This window comes from Sceloporus undulatus, chromosome 1, assembly GCF_019175285.1.
Source record: "Sceloporus undulatus isolate JIND9_A2432 ecotype Alabama chromosome 1, SceUnd_v1.1, whole genome shotgun sequence".
Classification (NCBI taxonomy): Eukaryota; Metazoa; Chordata; class Lepidosauria; order Squamata; family Phrynosomatidae; genus Sceloporus; species Sceloporus undulatus.
The window spans coordinates 186476896-186498274 of NC_056522.1; the positions used below are offsets into that span (position 1 = coordinate 186476896).

Below are 21379 nucleotides of genomic sequence, written 5' to 3' on the forward strand. Positions count from 1 at the left end.
TAGTAAATTAGTGTTCTGTCAGCAGTGTGTTATTTTTTTGAAGCAAATGGTATGTGAGTGTGTGTTTAATTACAAGCTGAAATCTTTTGATAGTGCTGAGAACAGAGAAAGGAAGTAAACAAAGATGTGAAACATTAGCGTGATTCCCTTTAAATTGTAGAAATTTTTGAACTTGGTCATAGGCATTTTTTGTATATTAAATATGTTCAGATTTTACTTTGAGCAGTGAGTATAGGTAAAATATTAGTATATACTGGCCTTATAAAATGCCAATAGATGCCTCTTGATGAAAACAACTAATTCCATGATTTCTACGTGATTGTTATCCCTCATAGGATTGTTGGTTCTGGGAGGGAGCAACATCATTGACCCTAAAGTCATTTGGTTTCTGTATTCAACCTACTATGGCAACAGCATAAGATAACAAAACAAAACAAAAACTAGAGACTGGAGGGCACAGTAGACAGGGTGCTCATTTTATTCTTTGTAGTCATTGTTTTAAATTTGTTAAAATAATTTTGGGACTTATGAGCCTGCTGGGAGTAAGAGTGCCAGCTGAAAGACTGGACAATGGTGGCAGGATAGCCCAGAACCATCTAGCAGGCTACAAGGCATCACCCAGTTAAGGCATCACCCAATTTGAGTAGGGGTCTGCTGGACTAGCCAGCTAATCAGTCCCAACAAGGAGATACCATACACATTTACTGATAGCACTGTTTTAAGGGTTGTTTTACAGCAATTCGTTTTAAAAATGGAAATTGGGATGTCAATACAAGTTGTACAGGGCAGAGGGAAATATGGCAATGGCAGAGTCATGTACTCTTATGGAGTAAGGAGAGAGCGAGAGAGGTTTAATACCTATCTCACCTTCCAGTCATCCTGCCAGCCCAGGGAACGTGGAGAGTGAGCCAGGCCACCCACAAAACTTCACCGTGCTCTTATGTAATGCCGGGTCAGTTAAAAATAAAGCACATATCATCTATGACCTCCTCAAGGAGGAGGGGGCTGACCTGACATGCTTTACAGAGACCTGGCTAGGAGCTGACAGTAGTCCAACATAGGCACAGGCACTTCCAGCTGGATACTATGTTAGCAAGCAGTTGAGGGAAAGTGGGCAGGCTGGGGTGGGGTAGCTATGGTTTATAAAGACCACCTCAACCTGAATACTGGGTGTGTATACCTGAGCCTGAAAACGAGGGCTAGACCTGGGATTCTGTTAGTGTACCATCTACCCCACTGCGTATCAGACTCCCTGGCCAAGCTCACTGAATTGGTCTCGGAGTTGTTGTTGGAGTCTCTCAGAATTTTGCTTCTGGGGAACTTCAACGTACTGCTGGAGACCAGCCTGTCAGGTGCACCTCAGGAACTCATGGTATCCATGACAAACATGAGCCTATCCCAATTGGTTTCAGGACCTGTACATTCGACAGGCCATGCCCCTGGTGCGTTTTTTAGCTCTGAATATATGGGTATGTGGGCGGAGGTGACTAATTCCTCCCTCACAGGCTAATGGATCTCTTGAGATTCCAGGAGGCATCACCAATGACCCTGTTGAAGTCCTGGTTGATAAATGGAACCAAAATTTAACCAGGGCTACTGACATGGTCACCTCCAAAAATCCTCTCCAATTCATTTGCAGACAAACTCCTTGGTATACAGAGATCCTGAGAGAAATGAAATAGGAAGGATGACGACTAGAGAGCAAATGGTGGAAAACTCAATTTCTATGCAACAGGACACGAGAAACACATCTTTGCTCCTATAAAGTGGCAATGCATGCAGCAAAGAAAGCTTTCTTTTCTGTATGTATTATGTCTGCAAATTCATGTCCAGCTGGAGCTGTTTAGGGTGATGAGAGGTCTAACTCAGGCACTCTCCCCCCTGAACCCAACCGTAGAGCCTTCAGTAGCTCGCTGTGATGCTTTTAATAACCATTTTGCAGATAAAATCTCACACATAAGAGCTGACATACTGTAAATACCATCATTGGAGTGAAAGTCAATAATGAGGCATCCAGTGATTGTGAGTAGGATTATACTGGATCAGTTTCAGTTGGTGAGTACTGTTGATGTGTACAAGCTGCTGCAGCAAGTAAGGAAGACAACTTGCTTTCTTGATCCCTGTCCATCTTGGCTGGTTGTCCAGGGAGGAGATGCAATTAGGCCTCAAATACAAAATATCATTAATGCATCTCATCTACATCTCATCTAAAAGAGGCAGTGGCTAGACTACTGCTAAAAAAAGCCCTCCCTGGACCCCTTGGACCTTAATAATTACAGACCAGTATCAAATCTTCCTTTTCTGGGGTAAGATGATTGAGGAGGTGGTTGTCTTCCAACTCCAGGCTGTCTTGGATGACACACATGCCCTCAACCCAAGTCAGATTGGCTTCAGGGCAGGATGTAGAGTTGAGACTGCTGTGAATGATCTTCACCTGAGCATTGACAGGGGGAGTGTAACCCTGTTGGTGCTTTTGGAGTTCTCAGTGGCATTCAGTGCCGTCAACTATGGTATCCTGCTGGAATGCCCGAGGGGGTTAGGAATCAGAGACACTGTGTTGCAGTGGTTCTGGTCCTACCCCTCAGGCAGGTTCCAGATGGTGGTGCTGGGGATAGTTACCCCTCCAAAAAGGAGCTTTTATATTGCTTACTACAAGGTGCCATTCTATCCCCAATGCTATTCAATATCTACATGAAACTGCTGGGAGAGATCATCCGGAGGCATAGAGAGGGATGTTATGAGTACAGTGATGACACCCCAATACATTTCTCCATGCCTTCAAAAACAGCTTCAGTTAAGAATAATGTGTCTACTCTGAATTGGATAGTGTGTCTTCTCTGAATTAATGCTTGGAAGAGGTAATAGGGTGGATGAAGATAAACAAATTGAAACTGAATCCAAACAAGACAGAAGTGCTTACTATCAGGGGTCCTAATCTGGGGCTGGGGGTGTGTTGACCAGTTCTGAATGGAGTCAAACACCCCCTGGAAGAGTGTGTTCAAAGTTTGGGAGTGCTCCTGGATCCATCCCTTCAAATGTCAGCTCAGATAGATATGACAGTCAGGAGTGCCTGTTGTTAGCTTCGTCGGATAAGCCAACTGTGCCCTTTCCTAGAATTGTAGGACCTAATGATGGTAGTGCATGTGCTGGTAACCTCAAGGCTGGACTTCTGCAACACACACTACATTTGGTCACCTTTGTACCATGTCCAGAAACTCCAACTGGTTCAGAATATGGCAGCTGGACTGATTACAGGAACATCCAAGAGTGATCACATCACACCGATTTTAAAATCAATCCACTGTCTGCCAGGTATTTTCTGGGCGAAGTACAAAGTGTTGGCTATTGCCTTTAAAGCCCTACATGGTCAGGGTCCAGGTTACCTACAGGATTATCTTCTCCCATACAATCCACCTTGTACACTCAGGTCCTCTGGGAAATGTTTGCTCCAACCGGCTATGACCAGACTGGCAACGGTTTCCCAAAGGACCTTTTCATCTGTGCACCTAAACTGTGGAATGTCCTGCCAGAGGAAATATCACAGTTGAAAATGCTGACTGCTTTTAAAACAACATTAAAGACATATTTCTTCCAGCAGACCTACCCAGTCAATTTTAAATCATCACTTTTTAATTGTATATGCACTCTTCTGAGTGCATTTTAATGATTTTATAGTGTTGTGTTTTAACTGTGGGTTTATGTGTTTTTAATTACGGTTTGTATTGTAATACTTTGTACCCTGCCTCGTGTTTTGATGAGAGTCGGGAAAGAAATAAAACGTATTCATTTTATTTCTTTATCATGGCATGGGATAGCAATTTTTTTTACCCACCAAGTGAATTTAGTATTTCTAGTGTAGGCTGATTGGAGATGGTCCATATGAAGCTTACACTTAATATGACATTGCCATCCTCACCCTTTTATTAAAAACACTCCCATATCCTACAATAAAATGTTTATCTTTTGAAATCTGGTGGGTCTAGCAGAATTGAAACTGCAAGCTAAATTCTTGATGCCTTAATATCACTCAGTAATGAATCTGAAGCAGTGGGTTTACCGTATATCCACAAAGGCTCATGCTAAAATAAAATAAAAAAACAGTTAGTTTTAAAGGTACTGCTACATTTCTTTTTTCTTTCCCCTACCTAACTGAAGCTTAATCCAGACAAGACAGAGGTGCTCCTGCTCAGTTGTAAGGCAGATCAGGGAATAGGGAAATTGCCTGTGATGGATGGAGTTACACTCTCCCTGAAATCAGTCTTGCAGCTTGGGTGTGCCCTTGGACTCCACTCTGAGTATGGATGCCCAGGTCTGAGCAGTGGCCAGGAGTGCATTTGCACCTGTGCACCAGCTGCGCCTGTTCCTTGAGATGTCAGATCTGGCTACAGATTATATCCTGTTTGGACCAGTGCAACACACTCTACGTGGGGCTACCTTTGGAAACTTCAGTGGGTTCAAAACATTGCAGCCAGAATGCTGAACAGGGCCAATTACAGGGAGCATATAACTCTCTTGTTAAAACAGCTGTACTAGCTACCTGTTTGTTTCTGTGCACAATTCAAAGTGCTGGTCATGACCTATAAAGCCCTACACTGCTTGGGTCCAGACTGTTTGAAAGATCATATCTCCCCATATGAACCTGCATGAGCCCTAAGATCTGCAGAAGGCTTTCTCTTGGTCCCATCAAGATCACAGGCTCACCTGGTGAGGACACAAGAGAGAGCCTTTTCGGTGGCTGCTCTCACCCTCTGGAGCCGGCCCTGCTGGCATTTTGGTAGCAAGTAAAAACATTTTTATGGTGACAGGCTTTCTGTACATAATGCATAGCAGAGTGGTTTTATGGAGCAGGTGGGTTATTAGTCTGTTTTTAACTTATGAATATTTTATGTGATTTTATAATATATTTTATATTGTGTATATTGTATGTGATTTTATATGTGATTTTATATATAGATGTTTTAATTGCTTGAATTCTATTGCAATTTTAAAGGTTTATCTGTGAGCCACCTGGGTCCCTCTGGGGAGAAAGGAAGGATATAAATGAAATAAAATACCTTATCCTTTATATGCTACAAGAGACTAAAATGCCCATTTCTTGGAAAGTTCACTGTGTTGTTAATTCTAGAGTGCTCAACATGTAACAGATGCTTTACAATTTTATGGCACATTTATAAGCAGAGAATTATCCCTCCTGTTGATTTTCTTGCCTGCAGTGAGGAAAAAAATTGTGCTTTGTCCCTGATTTCACATTTGTGCCTTACCTTTGCAGGTGTTTTTCAAGATCTGATCACCTTGCCCTCCATATGAAGAGACACATCTGAATCACTGAGCTCACGGAGTATGGACCAGATGCAGTCAGACTGAAGCGTCATGGGGGAATGGATGGAACAGAATTCTCTGTCTCTTGCCACCATTCAGGAGAAGATAACTTGATCACATGTTAACCTCTGTACACAAAACGTGCACTAAATGCTGTTCTGCAACCAAATCTACTTAATTACATATGTCTGTTCTCAATGCCTTGCTTGTTTGGAAGGCAGAAGACATGTGAGAGGAAAAGGATTGCAGAAGGAAATGGTGAGACACACATTTGCTTGCAACACAATACGGGATTCTCACGTTTTCATTCCCTGTTTTTTGCCAATGGAAATCAAAGTAGAAGGAAGAGGATTTAATGCAGGTGAACAGCAGCAGAAGCATTTATAACTTGCTTCTCAGTGCATCTTGAGGAGATGAGACATGATGTTGAAATTGCATATTTGTAGCACTAACTTTTCTTTTAAAATATACTTCAGAGGGGAAATTAATGACCTAGAAAAACCAAATCCCAGTTTGGTAGCCAAAACGTTCATGTTTTGGTTCCTTTCTGTTTTTGTTTTTGAGAATCCCACATGTACAATGATGTATCAAGACTCCTCAAGAACAGTTTTATCTACTCCAGTTCTTCATAGAATTTGACTTGTCAAGATCTGTTTAGGACAAAATACCAATGGCCTTAATTGGCACTAGACTGTGCAGTGACATCTGGAACACGCTTACCACTTTCCTTGCTTGAACTGATGTAAACTTTGTCAAGGATATCTATTTTCTTTATTTTATTCTGTTCCTTAAATTTTGATATTTGTTTATTGCACATCATGTGCACTAGGGGACTAGGAAGCCTGCTAATGTGATTTCACAGTGCTTGGCCAGTGAAGTCCTGAGCAACACCACAGTATATCGTTGGAGGCATCACCATATTGCCATAGTTCAGACTTCCTATTTAATTGCCTAATGAAAACTTGAAAAAAAAGCTTGTTTGGAAGCTTTGAACCCTTTTCTCTATGTTCCTCAGAACTCTTGTAACACACCTGGATATCTGTCTTGGATTCTATCACTCAGGCATGACTTCAGGTTTTCCTTCTGCACCAATGGGAGGCATGCTTGTTGCAACCCACATTGATTGGTTTGCAGCTCTGGTCACTTGTTCTTGCTAGCCCTTTTATCCATTGGTAACTTCCTTGTGTGACTGGCACCTGCAAAATATAAATTGTGGGATTGGGCAGATTTTTTGAAATTTTACTATGATCATGAGTGGAAAAGTGAGAACCCCTTCCAGTTAAAAATTAGTACTATTAAGCATTCTGCTTTAAAAATTGCCCACCTTGCCAAGGTTCTCCTCCTCTATTTATCAAGATGGTATAATGTTCCTACTCTTCTAACTTCTACAGTTGAAGGAAAGGGGTTGGTGGTAAAAGAAAAATTTGGATGAGCACTGATCTTCTTTCTAAAGCAAAAATGCATGGGTCCACTTTGACCAGCTGTACCACTTAGTAATCAATGGAGGCATCAGCCTCACTTTTGAATCTTGTAGATAATTTGACAGTTGTAGTTCAAATTGGATTAATTTCCCTTTACTGCAAACACACACACAACTTCTACCTTTATATACATAATGTCTATTTCTAGCTAGTTGGAACTGGCACTGATTCCAAAGACTGCCTTTTCAAACTCTCTATCATGCAGGTGGAGAGCTAGTCATTGGGAATGGTTGTGTATAGTTAATAATGTGGGATCATCCCTCATGAGATGAGATGAGAAGTGAAACAGCATGTGATTCTCCCTTGGTTGCTGCTCTTCCACTCACGAAACTAGCTCACTGCCCGCCTTCTGACTGTTTTTTGACTTGCTGACTGTTCAGTAATTTCCTAATTTATGTTTAGGATGCAAAAACTCTAAAAAGTCTTTTTAAAATATACGTACATATCTATATATATATATCTATATATACACACATACACACACGCACACAAGATATCTAAAATTGTTTAATGTAAGTACAAACACAGGAATTCTTAGCACTTGCCTTCTTTCCATCCTTAATTTCACCAAACTACTAAATTTTTCAACCACTCCTTTTGGGGATCAGAGTTCCTGGGGCACACTGTGACTGTCAGTGGCCATTTGTGCTGCAAATACAAGGTCTGGCCCTTAACAGTGGTAAAGAAACAGACCAAACTAATGAACCATCCCTGCAAGGGCAGTGAGCATTTAAGAACAAGAGAGAGATCTAAGTTTTATTCCAAAGAGTTATGGTTAACAATGATTTAGAAAATATTGGAGCACTGTTTGCTGACAATCTTGTAATTCTCTGTATCTGTGTTTGCATATTTTCTACTCTACCCAAGTGTTCAGTGGGTTTCTTGAAGGCTTTCTGCCTTGGGGATTTGAATATTATATGGCAGTTTTGGAATATCAACTGAAGGAGATGCTAGAACATATAAGTGTGAAAAATCTATACTGTCCATGAAATTGTTCTTGTGGTATCCTACATAATGTGCATACATACTTGTCATGACAATAGTCCTTGGGTAATATCCATGAATGTCATCACCTGAAATGTGGTTTAACTTTGTTGTCTCTAGTATTCTTAGAGCTCATCTACAGAGGTTGGTTAATATTTTATTGTAAGCCTATATTTTAAATCTAAAAGCAGGTGGGAATGAAAAGCTAGAGGAACAAAAAGGCACAATTTTGCTTTACCTCCTGTTGCCATTTATGTTCTTTCTAGTTTCTCTACTAAGTATAGTAGAATAGGAAATCATTAATAACGGTTAGATAGCTGGAAAGCCTTTCTTTATGCAAGACACAGCAAAATTTATATTGATGTGCACTGTTGTTCAAAGTAGGCCTGTATCATAAGAATCAGAAATGCCTATACTGTCCCTTTGTCTCTTTCCAGTGACTTCTCAGAATTAATGGGAGAATGATATCCAGTTATGTGGAAATAAGACTAGTTAAAATAAATATGGCATGCTCCTCAGTAAATATGAAAATATGATCTATCCACAGAACATAAAAGCCACTGTTGCTCTGTAGTGACAAAGGGGAAAAGAAACCAATACCTTTAATGGCAGGCATTACAAAATAGTGATTGTGGCAGCTTGGTATGTACCTGTGAATAGGCCAAGAGAACACAGCATGGTGTGTGTTATCTGGGGCTGACACATGGCGCTGCTGGCCAGTCAGCTGCTGCACTCCATGCTTTCACTGCTGTTTTGCTATACTTAACCAGTAAGGCTATCAGCTCCCCTTCTTCTCTTGATCAGCATTTGGCATTGGCACATTCATACTCCTCATTTGCCACTGATAGGATCAGTTTGCAATCCTCATTGTACTAAGAGGTAAATCCCATGGAAGTCAGTAGGACTTACCTTCTGAGCAAACATGTTCAGGATTGCATTGCAAGATGTGCACATAATTTCCCTCTTAGTATTGAGCTTTTTGGCTTAACCATTAACAGAAAGAAAAATCATGTGTGATGAACATGCTATAACAATAAATTTCCTATCACATATCCCAAAGAACCTGAAGAGAAAGTCTGTAAATACTACAAGAACCTAATTTCACCACTGATTTCATCTCATCCTGGCTCTCATTCTCCTGTACATTTTTCAAGGAGAGGATTTTCTTACATTAAACAGTAATGGTAAATTTCTAAAGGCCTGTAGGCTGAACTTGATTCAATAACCCTAGAGGGAGGATAGCTTGCAAATAAGAGAAGTACTTGGAAAACTTACTTTTTTGGACTCTGATTTCCCAAACATCTCACTAATCAGCATTCTGGGGGATTCAGGGAGTCATTCAAAAAAGTATTATTAGGCCCCATACAGACAGGTCAAAATAAAGCTGCTTTGGGACACTTTGGAGGTATGCTGTTTAAATGTTGCATGCATCCTAAGAATCCAGAAGCCACACCAAAGCCACAATCTAGTCCTAAGGACTGGAGTGTGGCTTTGGCGCAGCTTCCAGACTCTTAGGATGCATACAACATTTAAACAGCATACCTCCAAAGTGTCCCAAAGCAGCTTTATTTTTGCAGTCTGTTTGGGGCCATTATTTATTATTTTGCCCAAGGTCTGAGTGAGAAGCAATACTTGATTCTGTGGTCTAGCACAAGGAAGAATAAGCAGGGAAGGAGGTGAATAAGCAGGGAAGGAGCAACCCTCATGGTTGGAGGGACAGCATTTGTTGCATTAGTATGAAAGGTGTTATGGATCACAGGTTCACTGTGCTAGCATGCAAGTTTGCTCCAGAGGAAGGTATTACCTGTGGATTGCATGATAGCGTCATCAAACATTGCTTCATAGTTTGTGCTCTTGGTGCCATGTTCAAAAGAAAACTATTTTACACAACTAGAGGGGAGGCATCGAAGAGTTACCTTTCCTTTTGAGAGATGATCATCAGAACATGAACAATCATATTAGAAAGAGCAATATTTGGCCCCAAACACTTATAACCAGGCATCCTTTTTTAAAGTCTCTCTCCCTGGCCCTGTGTTTGAATGGGATTAGAGCAGTTCATCATTCCCCTCCCCCTTGTAAGAAAAAAACAGAGCAGATGAAAGGAGATTCGGATCAAGAATGTATTGACTTTTATTTTTCAGAAGCAGGGCAAGCTTTTTTAAAAAGTTTTCTTCCCAGTGCTCTTGGATTTGGGAATTTAAGTTGGGCCCTTCATTGCTTTCTTTTAAAATAACAAACTTGACTTTTAATTTTCTCTTTAAAATTAAGTAAATGACCACTAAATAAATTCCCACACAGATGAAACTGCTCTCCGCCTGTTTCCAGCGTAGTAACCAACAGTGCCTATTTCTGCTTGGCTTAGTGAGGATACTACCAGAGGGTTTTAGAAACAGTGGCAGTTAGTGTAGCGAAGTTTTTACCTGTGCTGCAATACATATTTTGTTGTGTACTGTGAGGAAATAGACTTCAAGACTGGGTTATAAGAGTAACCTGAGACTGAAATCACATGGTGAGAAATGGCATTTAAAAAACAACAGCTTTGATCTTTTGAACTGTAGTGAGCAAAAATCTGCTACTGACACAACGTTCTCTGAAAATGCAATTTATTTTTATTTTTGTGTGGCAGACTGTTAACTTGATAGATGAATCTGTATGGTGAGTGCAGTTGTAGGGTCCACTTGGAAAGACATTCCTGGGAGTTTAAAGTTCTTATATTTCTGTTGTTTCGTGCTTTCACTGAATACGTGGTTGTCATCTGCTATGACATATGGCCAGGACAAGTAAACGGTTCTCTGGAAGGCTAATTGGCCAGATGAGTTAATGCTCAAATTATATTTGTTCCACTGCAGTAATCCAGTGTGTCATTTATCTCTTTCTCATGCATTTCGGAGCTCTGTGCCCGCATTACTGTCTTACTCAGACTTTGCTACATGATTGGAATTGCATGAGTTTTGTGGCATTGTTTTCCCCCCAGCTCCATAGGCTTAGCCAAATTGCTGCAAAGCTGCTTTGTTCTAACAAAAAGGAATGATTCCACCATGTGTCATCTGCAAGTGAAGACTCTTAACTAGAAATGGTAATGAGTTTTTTCAGAGAGTTGAAAGCTATATAATAGAGGCACAGGAACCCGTTGTGTACACTGGTATTTGTGTTCTAAATATTGTCACTGTGTTACAGGCTATTTAGTTTTGTTTTCATTTGGGTTTTTTTAAAACGCAGAATCCCACAAATGTTACTACCAGAAACAATGTGCATGTGTATGGGGAGAGTACACAGGAGCTAACTCTTGTACTGAAAGAACATGTTTGATTGTCAGAGATTTGTGCAGCTTACATCCCTTACTCTCTGCCCCCAGTTTTGACATTCTCCATGCTTCTACTGTGGGTTCACCCCTTACTTGTGAGAGTTCTGCATCCATATATCCAGCCCCTGCCCTCAAAGGTTCACAAGCAGGTCACTATTACTTTATGTGCAAAACACTGAGAGCTTTAAAAATAGGAGACTGAGGCCTGTTACAGACTGCCAAAATAAAGCTGCTTCAGGTCTCTTTGGAGGTATGCTGTTTAAATGATGCATGCATCATAAGAATCCGGAAGCTGCACCAAAGCTGCACTCCAGTGCTTAGGAATGGAGTGTGGCTTTGGCGCGACCTCCGGACTCTTAGGACCCAGGCATCATTTAAATAGCATACCTCCAAAGAGACCCCAAGCAGCTTTATTTTGGCAGTCTGTAACAGGCCTAATTTTTACACATCTGAACATTAGTGCCTAGTAAGTCCTGAGCATCCCTTCTCCAGTGTGGAACACACAGGTTTTGTTCCAGGAAAACTCTGGAAGGGAAAGAGAAACTAACTGTAAGGAGTTTATCACACTTGCGAGATCCCACAGGAAAACAGGAGTTAAACGAGATGTAAAGCAAAAAAAAAAAAGAAGAAGAACTAGAAAGGCCCAAGATTTATCACATGACATTGCAGTTAATGTGAAATAATGTGAAGTTAATCCGAATGCAAACCGGTAGCTTTTTATTTTCGTAACAACCCGAAAGTTAAAAAGCTGCCGATTTTCTTCTTTGCGTTCAGATTAACTTCTTGTTACTTCACTTGGGCAGTCCCCTAATGTGATTAACTCCCCGAATTTGCAAGTTTTGTTTAAATTCAAATGTACTTTAAATCTCGTTTAACTTCTGTTTTCCCGTGGGATCTTGCTAGTGTGATAAACTCCTAAGATAAGTCAAGGGGAGCTTGATCATTGCTAGTTCTAATGTTATTGAACCCAATGCATCATGCAACTGTCTTTTTTTAAAGTTGGTTCTGAGTTGGTTTTATTCAGAGCCAACTTTACTGATGTTTTACTGATTGGCTTTAAGAAGAGTTAAAACCCGCACAAGCATGTGGTTAGCTCAGATCCAGATTTGCTGGTGGAAACCTGCCAATTGGCTCTTGTGCAAGTCAAAACTAAGGACTACCACTCCATGCATTTTGCACTTTCCAAATCCAAAGATCTGAAAGTTTCTCCTTAGCCTGGCCCAATTTCCTTGCCATGCCAGATGGGAGGGGGGTGTTCCTACACTTAAGTTCTTTCCCTGCCCCTTTTAAAGGGGGTTTCAGTAATTCACAGATAGGTTTACAACCTGCAGCTGCATGTCTTGATCTTGAATTGGGGCCATAATTGTACTCATAGTTAGATCCCTCTCCCCTCTCTGCCCCAGCACCTTGTTGTAGTGAGCATGTGCTAGATTTAGCAGAAGCTTTCAAGTGTGAATAACCACTTAGTAGGCTGGAGCAACTGAGTTTTTGAAATACTTGCCACTTCTCTATGATTAATAATCTCCGAAACTGGAATAGAATATACAGAGAAATTTCAAGCACTTATTAGGAGACTCTGCTCCACTTAAAGACTATCATCCTGTCTTTTAGGAGGTTTGTTTTTACTACCAGTGACAAAAGAAAAGGCACCAAGACAGAAACAAAGGGGGGGAAAACATGCACCCAACATTTCTCACAAAAGCAAAAGTGACCTAGCATATCTCCTTTAACAATCAAATCTACCAGAGTCCCTTTTTAATTTGTAAAGTATGTATAATTTCTCTTTTGTGTTCAAACTCCATCATTCCTTAAATGAAGAAACACCACAGAACCTAACAACCAATAACGCTTGAAGGACTTTTCATTTTGCACTACAGCTTTCCTTTTTCCAGATGTGTCTGCCAAGTGCATCTGGAGAAACCTTTGGTCACGTTCTCTCAGGCCTTCTCTGATATTTCTAGTATATCGCAGAAGTACCCAAACTTGTAGCTCTCGGTTCTGCCTTTTTTGGTTGACATTTTATTTTTTTTAAGCTTTTTTAATATATATAAATATAAATATATATATATGAATATATTACTTTGTCAATTTTTTTGGCTGTACAAAAGTCTTAAGATTTAAAAAAATATTATTTGTATTATATGATGGTGGTATGTTAATGTTACAAGATTATTAATGAAGAAGAAGATTTATTTTTGTTACTGGTCTGTTTCATAATTCTTTTTTAAATTCGTATATTGTAAGATATCTATGCAAAAAAAAAAAAGTTATGTGACGCATTTTTATTTAAGAATGTAATATGTGTAATAAAAAGTAGAATGTGTTTGGCCTGAAAATGATTCAGATGTCCTGGATGTTTCCTTTGAGGCATTAAAAAAACTCATTCAAGTGATAAGCAAGATATATCTGGGGGCCAGTGAGATGGTAGTGAAATTCTCTTGCCTACTGTACCTCTACTGCAGACCCTCTCTGCCATCCCTCCCTTCATGCTACAGAGTTCCTCAGTCCTGCAAAGCAGCTTTTCAGAGGTGTAATGTGTAGTAGAGAGGATGAGTGAAAACTGGGCACTTTGCATTGTGCTTTTTAGGAGTGCCTTTGAGAAATCCACCATTGGATCTCATCTTTCTACATCAGGGGTGGAGAACTATGGAGTTAAGGCAACAACTCGGGCTCTGTTTCCTCTCAGGGGTCACCATAATCCACTGCCTGAAGTGGTGTCACTAGGGTTGGTGTCACCCCTCTATTGACCTCCTCCCATACCACACCTTGTAAATGGTAATTCCCGTATATGACTGAAGGTAACATCAACAGCTGTGACATGAATTTATCACCTTAAAATTACAGTATCATATTCATAGCCAAAATGTATTTACATATACACCATTTCATGTAGTTAAAGTGAAAATCTGGTAGAAAATAGGATGTTTTAGAAGAAAATTTTAAAAGAATAAATTATTTTGTAATTTTTTAAAAAATTGAAAATTTGAAATTCTTTTTTTTTTAAATGGGCTTTTTCCTGTCTCACCTTTTTCCTGCCTCTGAGCCTGACTCCACTCACACCACCCCTTCAGCATTTTAATAGGAACCAGCTGAATGCCACAGGCATTTCTGCTCAAATGCAGATGTTTGGGGAACCAATGGTGTCACCTCTTTTAGGGTGTCACCTGGTATGTTCCATACTCCCACTGCCTGCCAGAAAATCTGTTTCACTGCAACATGAGAATTTCCTATTCTGGAAGCCTCCGGGATCATTGATTCTCCTTGTTTTGCCAAAGGATTTTTTAAAAAGAAAAAGAAAAGAAATTGGAAATAGTCTTTAATTCTGTTTTTCCTAGTTTTTCCCCCCACAGCTGATCCAACCCTTAAATTGGCCCAGGGAGTGGAAAATCCAGCCCACAAGTTGGTCCTCAGAGTAGCCAAAGCTTGCTCATTTGTGTTCTATGTGCATATTGCTGAGTGCAGAAATCATTGGAGCATGGGACATGAGTGCAGAAATCATTGGAGCATAGTCAGCCCTTTTTATCCACCGATTTTTTATACATGGATTCAAGCATCCATGACTTGAAAAACACTTTAAATATACATAAATTTCCATAGGCAAACCTTGATTTTGCCCTTTCACATGAGGGACACTATTTTACTGTGCCATTATATTTAATGGGAGTTGAGTATGCACAGATTTTGGTATACACAGGGGGACCTGGCACCAAACCTCAGCAGATACCAATATCATATCAATATTTGTGTTTTTATATGAAAAATACAAGTGATTATGGAAAGAAGATGGAATAGGCTGAATTATGAATACACACTAGAGATGGGAAGGCCCAGAAAAATCAGGAAAAAAAGTTTTCCCCCCATTTTTTTCCTGAAGCCTGAATTGGAAAATTTGAAAAAGGAAGAAAACCAATCATGGAATGTTTTATTTTAGCATGGTGAACAAAATCTTTAAGACAAGGTGTTCATATATTCTCCAAATCACTTCTAAAAACTACATACATATCAGATTATTTTAATTTCTTTTAGGGGACAGTAAGAATCTGGTCTGTGTTTGGAAACATTCACACTAAATCAAGAAATAAAGTGACATGTGAAAGGGCAGAGAAGCTTCTTTTAATCTGGATACACCTTTGATTTTTAGAAGTCCATGATAACTGTGATGATGACAAGCATAATAAAGGAGAGGCTGAAACTGATACTGGTAACCAGGATTGCATCCACAAGGCAGAAATAATGAAGTTTGACATCACTTTCACTGCCATGGCTCAGTGCTATGGAATTCTGGAATTTGTAGTTTTATGAGACATTTGGCCTTCCGTGTCAGAGAGTTCTGGTGCCACAACAAACTATAGTCCCCAGGATTCCCTAGTATTAAGCCATGAAAGTTAAAGTGATGTTAAACTGGAATATTTCTGCAGTGCGGATGCAGCCCAGAGCTTGGAAAATGGATCTGATTAAATTTCATACCTGTTAATTGAATCTTAGTCCCTCCTCCTTTCCACACACACTTCCTCCCCCCAATTCTTTATTTTTATTTTTATTATAAAGATTCATATATTGAATTTTTATTATTGATATATATATATATTCTTACATTCTATTACAATTTGTCTAAATACCCCCAATTCTTTTGAAGGGAATGAGTGCTTTATGTCTATTTGATACTGTGGAAAAGAAATATATTTTTTAAAAATGAAAGTAAATTCTGTTTGTAATAATTGTTTGAATACACTGTATTTTGATATACCAATTGTGATAATTTTATTCCAAATCAAATTGCTGTTTTCAGGCAATGGGAAGTCAGTTCGAACACAATTCAAATTCACATAAATTCGCTGAACTAGCGAATTCACATTGTGTTCAACTTGTGTAAACACATTCTTTTATTCCTGCTTCTAAAGTGACTGGAAATAATTTGAATTTTCAGTGGGGCAAGTCAAAATGTGTGCTGTGCAGGCTGTTACCCAGCAAAGCGTTGTCTCTCCCTGAGCGGAGATGTTTACAATCTGTACACTTAAGAGTGTGTGTGTGTGTGAGAGAGAGAGAGAGAGAGAGAGAGAGAGAGATCTTTTCCAATCTTCCCACAGTAGAGTAGAGGCTTCATTTCCTGCCATTCTTGGAGAGTCCAAGCAGAAAGAAAAGTCAGGAAGCTGGAGGCCAAGTCAAGCGGTGATTTAAGAGTGGACTGACTTCCTTCCTTTCTGTCACCACTATTGGAAAGATGTTTATGTTCCAATGTTTGGACTTTTGAAGCACTTCCCTCAAAACAAAACAAAAACAGCTTCATTTATATACCGCTTCATACTGAACTAACAATGTCTAAACAGTTTACAACTGTAAGCTCATTGCCCCCAACAATCTGGGTACTCATTTTAGTGACCTCAGAAGGATGCAAGCCTAAATCGAGCTTGAGCCCTTTTGCTGGTCTTGAACTCGCAAATTTATGGTTTGTGAGTGAGTGGCTGCAGTACAGGCATTTAACCACGGCGCCACCAGGGCTCCTCATGCATAATCATCAATTATGTTATTTTTCTAGCACCTCCCAGAATGGAGGAATGTGGCATGGCCAGTACTTCTCTCATGAATAGTTCTTGTCGCTTGTATTTATCGATGGAAGCCCTGGTATTAAACAACTGCACATTAAGAAATGCACATTAAGTATATGTATGAACATATACCTAAGGCCTTTTATTGAGCCAGGAATGTGGAAGGTTCTGTAACAAGAGAACTAGTTGAGTCCCTGCCATGAAGTGTTTAAATTTGTTTCCAAAAGAGTCTCTTGGCTGGCTAGCAAGGCTGGGGTTAGAGGCAAGGCTTCAGATCCCTGAGAATTGCTCCCTGAGGCAAAGGATAAGATGGTTTCCCATCCCACTCCATGTACAAAACTGGCTGGACTAACCCCAGAGTACCCAATGGGTTTCATGGCTGAGTGGGAAATCAAACCCTAGTCTCCAGAGATCTAGTCCAGCGCTGAGACCACTATGCCACACTGGTAATTTTGCCTGCTCCTTTTCTTATGCCTATATTATATTACTACATGCTCAACTAAAGTTACTGGAGTGCTAGAAATTAGGGGGTTGAAGGGAAATCTGATTGGAGAGCATCCCTGCAATTCCAGAGCCAGAAGTACGGAGTATGACTCCTTTCTCATAACATCTTGCTGCCGCCTTCCAGCATTTGATGCCTGATGCTTCACTTTGCCTAATGGTTGGTATAGTCTGTATAGTCTGACTCTCCCCCCGCCCCAAAAAAAGCCTTGTTAGTTCTCCTAATAAATTTTAAGAAGTACTTCCTCCCTCTTTTTCATTACCTGAATTCAGATTTCTTATATTTCTTCTCTAGTACAGTAGAAGTGTGATAGAATCACCATAAGTCAGAACTGACTTGAAGGCACCCAGCATTAACAAAGAGTAGGCAATGCAGCACACAGGCACAAAACAACCGACAGGGGCCTCCATAGTCTTCAGACGCAAGATCATACTTTGTTTGCTGTTTCCCATTACAGCTGAGCTGAGAAGGCAGTACGTTTGTACACTTTTCTTCAGCAGTGGGCAATCCCCCAAGGGTTCAGCTTTCTGAAGTGAAACTCAACTGGAAATTTGCTCCATGTGTTAGGTCAGCCCTTTCACAGAGTATGAAAATGAGGCAATTCTCTCTCCCATGTGCTGCTGCCATGACCTCTCGCAGATGCACAACTTATATATATGTATATTTGCTAAGTGTTTTGGAGAATATGCATTTCCTCACTCACAAATGCCCTTCCCTTAGAAGGTGCTAGTAATCCTTAAGGAGTAAAAGAGCCCTACCCCACCCCCAGCAAGCCTCCCCTCCTCAGAGAAACAGGAATACAGCCCACTATGGCTTCCCTAAGGGGTCATTCACACGTTGTTTCTTTTAGCACGACTATGCAAATAATTTCACTCACACATTCTGGGTTTATTATTCACACTGTGGAACCACATCTATGCAAGTTCAGTTGCTCACACATGTCAGCACTCAAATGAAGATGGAGTCGATGACGTAAATGTATTTGAAACACATTAAAAGCATGCATCCCGGGTCTATTCATATCAGTTATTGACACAGTCGAGAATCTAAATCTTTTTTAAAAACTCACCAAAAAAAATCTGACATTGATTATCTCAGGTTAAGTGGGTTTCTTGGCAGCTCCTCCCCCCCCCAAAAAAAGCGGTTGCCCGACTCGGCGGACTGACCGCTTTGCCACTAGACGCAGCGAACAACTACAAGCCCCAGAGTGCTCTGGGGCTTGCCCCAGCTCCCTATTGGTGTGCGGGGCGAAAGGGAGGCCCTTCCGCCCCGCGACGCTCTGGGAGCTGGGCTCGGTGACCGGGAATTCCGGTCCTCCAGGGCAGATGATTGGTTCAGCTGCCCTGGAGGAGGAGTCTCCTGGTCAGGTGGTACTGAGGGCGGGGCTTAGGCCTATATAGGTCGTGCTGCCAGCCCTGGCCCTCAGTCGGCGCTTGGCTCCGGATGGTTAGGAGCCAAGCAGGAAGGGAGGAGGAGCTGAGCCTTCTCCCACCCACCCACCGCTTGGGTTTGGGTTTTTTGTCACAACTGTGGGGCGGCAGCATAGGCCAGGATCTGCACGGTGTGGTACCAGGGCTACGGAGCTCTGGTTTGGGAGTCAGTCGGGACCCGGGGGCGAATAGGGCAGGCGTATGGCCATTGCGGGGGCCATAACGCAAGAGCGCCTCCCGGTGACTAGGGGCTTAGCAAATATGTGAACGCATGGCAGAGATGCGGTCATACGGTGTTCCTTAGCCCCTAGGTCATCCCAATACCTGGTGGGTGCCAGGTTGTGGTTAATCAGACAAACGTGGGGTTGTTTGATTTCGCAGATCCTGACCTCATGCTTTGTGCCAACCCTACCAATGGTTTGCTTAATAAAGTTGTGGCCTTTCCTCCAGCACGGTCTCCTGTGGTTATTCGGCAGCAGCATCTGAGGCAAAAGCTTATTCAGATGCATTTGAAATGCATGTGAACAACAAAAATTCAACTCAGATTCTACCTGGATTATTTTCACCATCAGATCAACCCCTAAAATGAGAGAGAGAGAGAGAGAGAGAGAGAGAGAGAAACTAGGCAGAGATGAACTGTTCTCCTGTCTTGTTCAATTTAGCACTGATAGCTGGTCCATACAGCAAATGCACATACAGTGGTACCTCGGGTTACGAAATTAATTCGTTCCGCGGCTAATTTCGTAACCCGAAAAACCTTCGTAACCTGAATTGCCATAGGCGCTAATGGAAAAAAATAGCTCTCTGCTGCCCTCCGGTGGCGGCATAGCGCCGAGGTTTTTTCGTAACCCGAAAAAACCTTCGTAAGCCGAAACAATAAATCCCTATGGGATTTTTTCGTATCCCGAAAAATTCGTAAGCTGGGTAATTCGTATCCCGGGGTACCACTGTAGTTTCTATGCACTTATTTGTGCATTGATGTACATATTTTCTATATATTAAAATCTTATATTTTATCTCTATGAAATACAGATATTGATACAAGTACAGTGGTACCCCGGGATACGAAAGCACCGCGTTACGAAATTTCCGGGATACGAAAAAATCCCATAGGAAAAAACTGTTCCGGGATACGAAGGTTTTTTCGGGTTACGAAAAAATTTTTGGTGCTTTTCAGCGCTTTTTCGCACGAAATCGCGGCTTTCTAGCGCTAGCGGCTATGGCTTTTTCGGGTTGCGAAATCTTTCGGGTTACGAACTCCGCGGCGGAACGAATTAATTTCGTAACCCGGGGTACCACTGTATGGAAAAAGTGTGCACTCAGACACTGAGGACAGTTGTGGGTATTTCTTCCACCTTATTACCTCTTTCCCCTGTCCTGTCCCTGAATTTTCATCATGTTTTCCTGTTACCTGCAAATTTTATAAGACAAAAAGGGCAGAATCTGTACATGACGGGCTAGTTCACAAAGATGCTCATGGATGGATGGGTTTCCATTTTAAAGGGGGCTTACTTTACACTCCTCTAATGAAAGGGCTGCCCTTTCAAATTTAATTTAAATAGTTTAAATATAAAGAACTGTATAGAGAAGGAAAATGACCCAACATGATGCAGTGGCTTGATTGTTGGCCTAAGACTGTGGACCAGGGTTCAAATCCCCACTTAGCCATGAAAACCGACTGTGTGAACTTGAGCAAGGCATACTCTCTTAGCTTTAGAGGAAGGCAATGGCAAACCTCTGGAGAAATACTGCCAAGAAAACCCCATAGTATGCGCATCATAAATTGGAATTGTCTTGAAAACACATAATAAAAACAATGTAGAAAGGAGAACAAAGAGGATCTATTTTTGGTCATACAGTGGGATCTATTTCCATTTCATTTATAGCAGTTAGGGCTACAGCCCCAGATATTTACTGGGTGCTTTACTTAACATTGATTTCAACAGGACACAGCCATGTTCTTACTTTCATCTACTGTCCAGGATAACATTGGTGCTAGATGGCATTTACACAGCAGCAGTATTTTGCCATTGTACTAACAAACAGGGACGTAGCTAGGATTTTAGGAGGGGGGGGGGTCCAGACTAAGTGCCACCATTATAATGGGGCTTGGGTGCGGCGGCGCAGCAACACACACCATTCATTTTTCTAATGGAAGGGGGGTCTGGACTCCAAGAAACCCCCCCAGCTACGTCCCTGTAACAAAAATCAGTGGAATATGTTCTTCTTGTTCCCATTTTGGGTTATATCCAGCCGGTCAGGCATGTTCCTTTCCAGAATATTCCATTCTATGATTCTCTCTTTCCTCTAGCTAATATTCAAACTTCTATGGCATTAGGGCATGCTTAGTTCTCACTGAACAGCTGGGGAAACTGGTACTTTCATTTTAAAACTTTATTTGCAAATTTTTGCAAATACTGATGCAAATGTTGGTGTTCCCCTGAGTAAAGTAAGCAGGCACTGAATGGACTGCAATCCATCAAAACAGGTGCTAAAATAAACCTCTTAATCTTAAAAGACTCCTTTTATTTCTTTGGATACTTCCCTCTTGTTTCTCATCAGCCTAGTTTTGGCTCCAGCTTTCTTGGCACTCACCATGAGTTTACTACTGGAGTTGTAACTAGGTTACTGCCTAGCAGGGAAGCACTGAGGGTTGGAGAGGAAATATTGCCTAAGTGACCCTTGAAAGCCAGTCGCTTCAAGGCTGAAAGTGACCCTTTGATGTGCTTGATACTATCTGTGCCAGTCACACCTAGTTGCAAAGCTTACAGGCTTCTGCCAAATGACTATGCCGCTCACATCTTCAGCCAAGT

General features: G+C 41.1%; 1 protein-coding gene across 1 annotated transcript in view; it reads left to right on the top strand.

The window, feature by feature from the left end:
* Positions 1-9194, top strand: part of KLF7 (Kruppel like factor 7) — a 93452-nt gene extending 84258 nt beyond the window's left edge. The window contains exon 4 of the mRNA XM_042447063.1: positions 5270-9194. Coding sequence (XP_042302997.1) covers positions 5270-5321 — 52 coding nt within the window. The 3' untranslated portion in view covers positions 5322-9194. The remainder of the gene's footprint in view (positions 1-5269) is intronic.
* The last annotated feature ends 12185 nt before the right edge of the window (positions 9195-21379 follow it).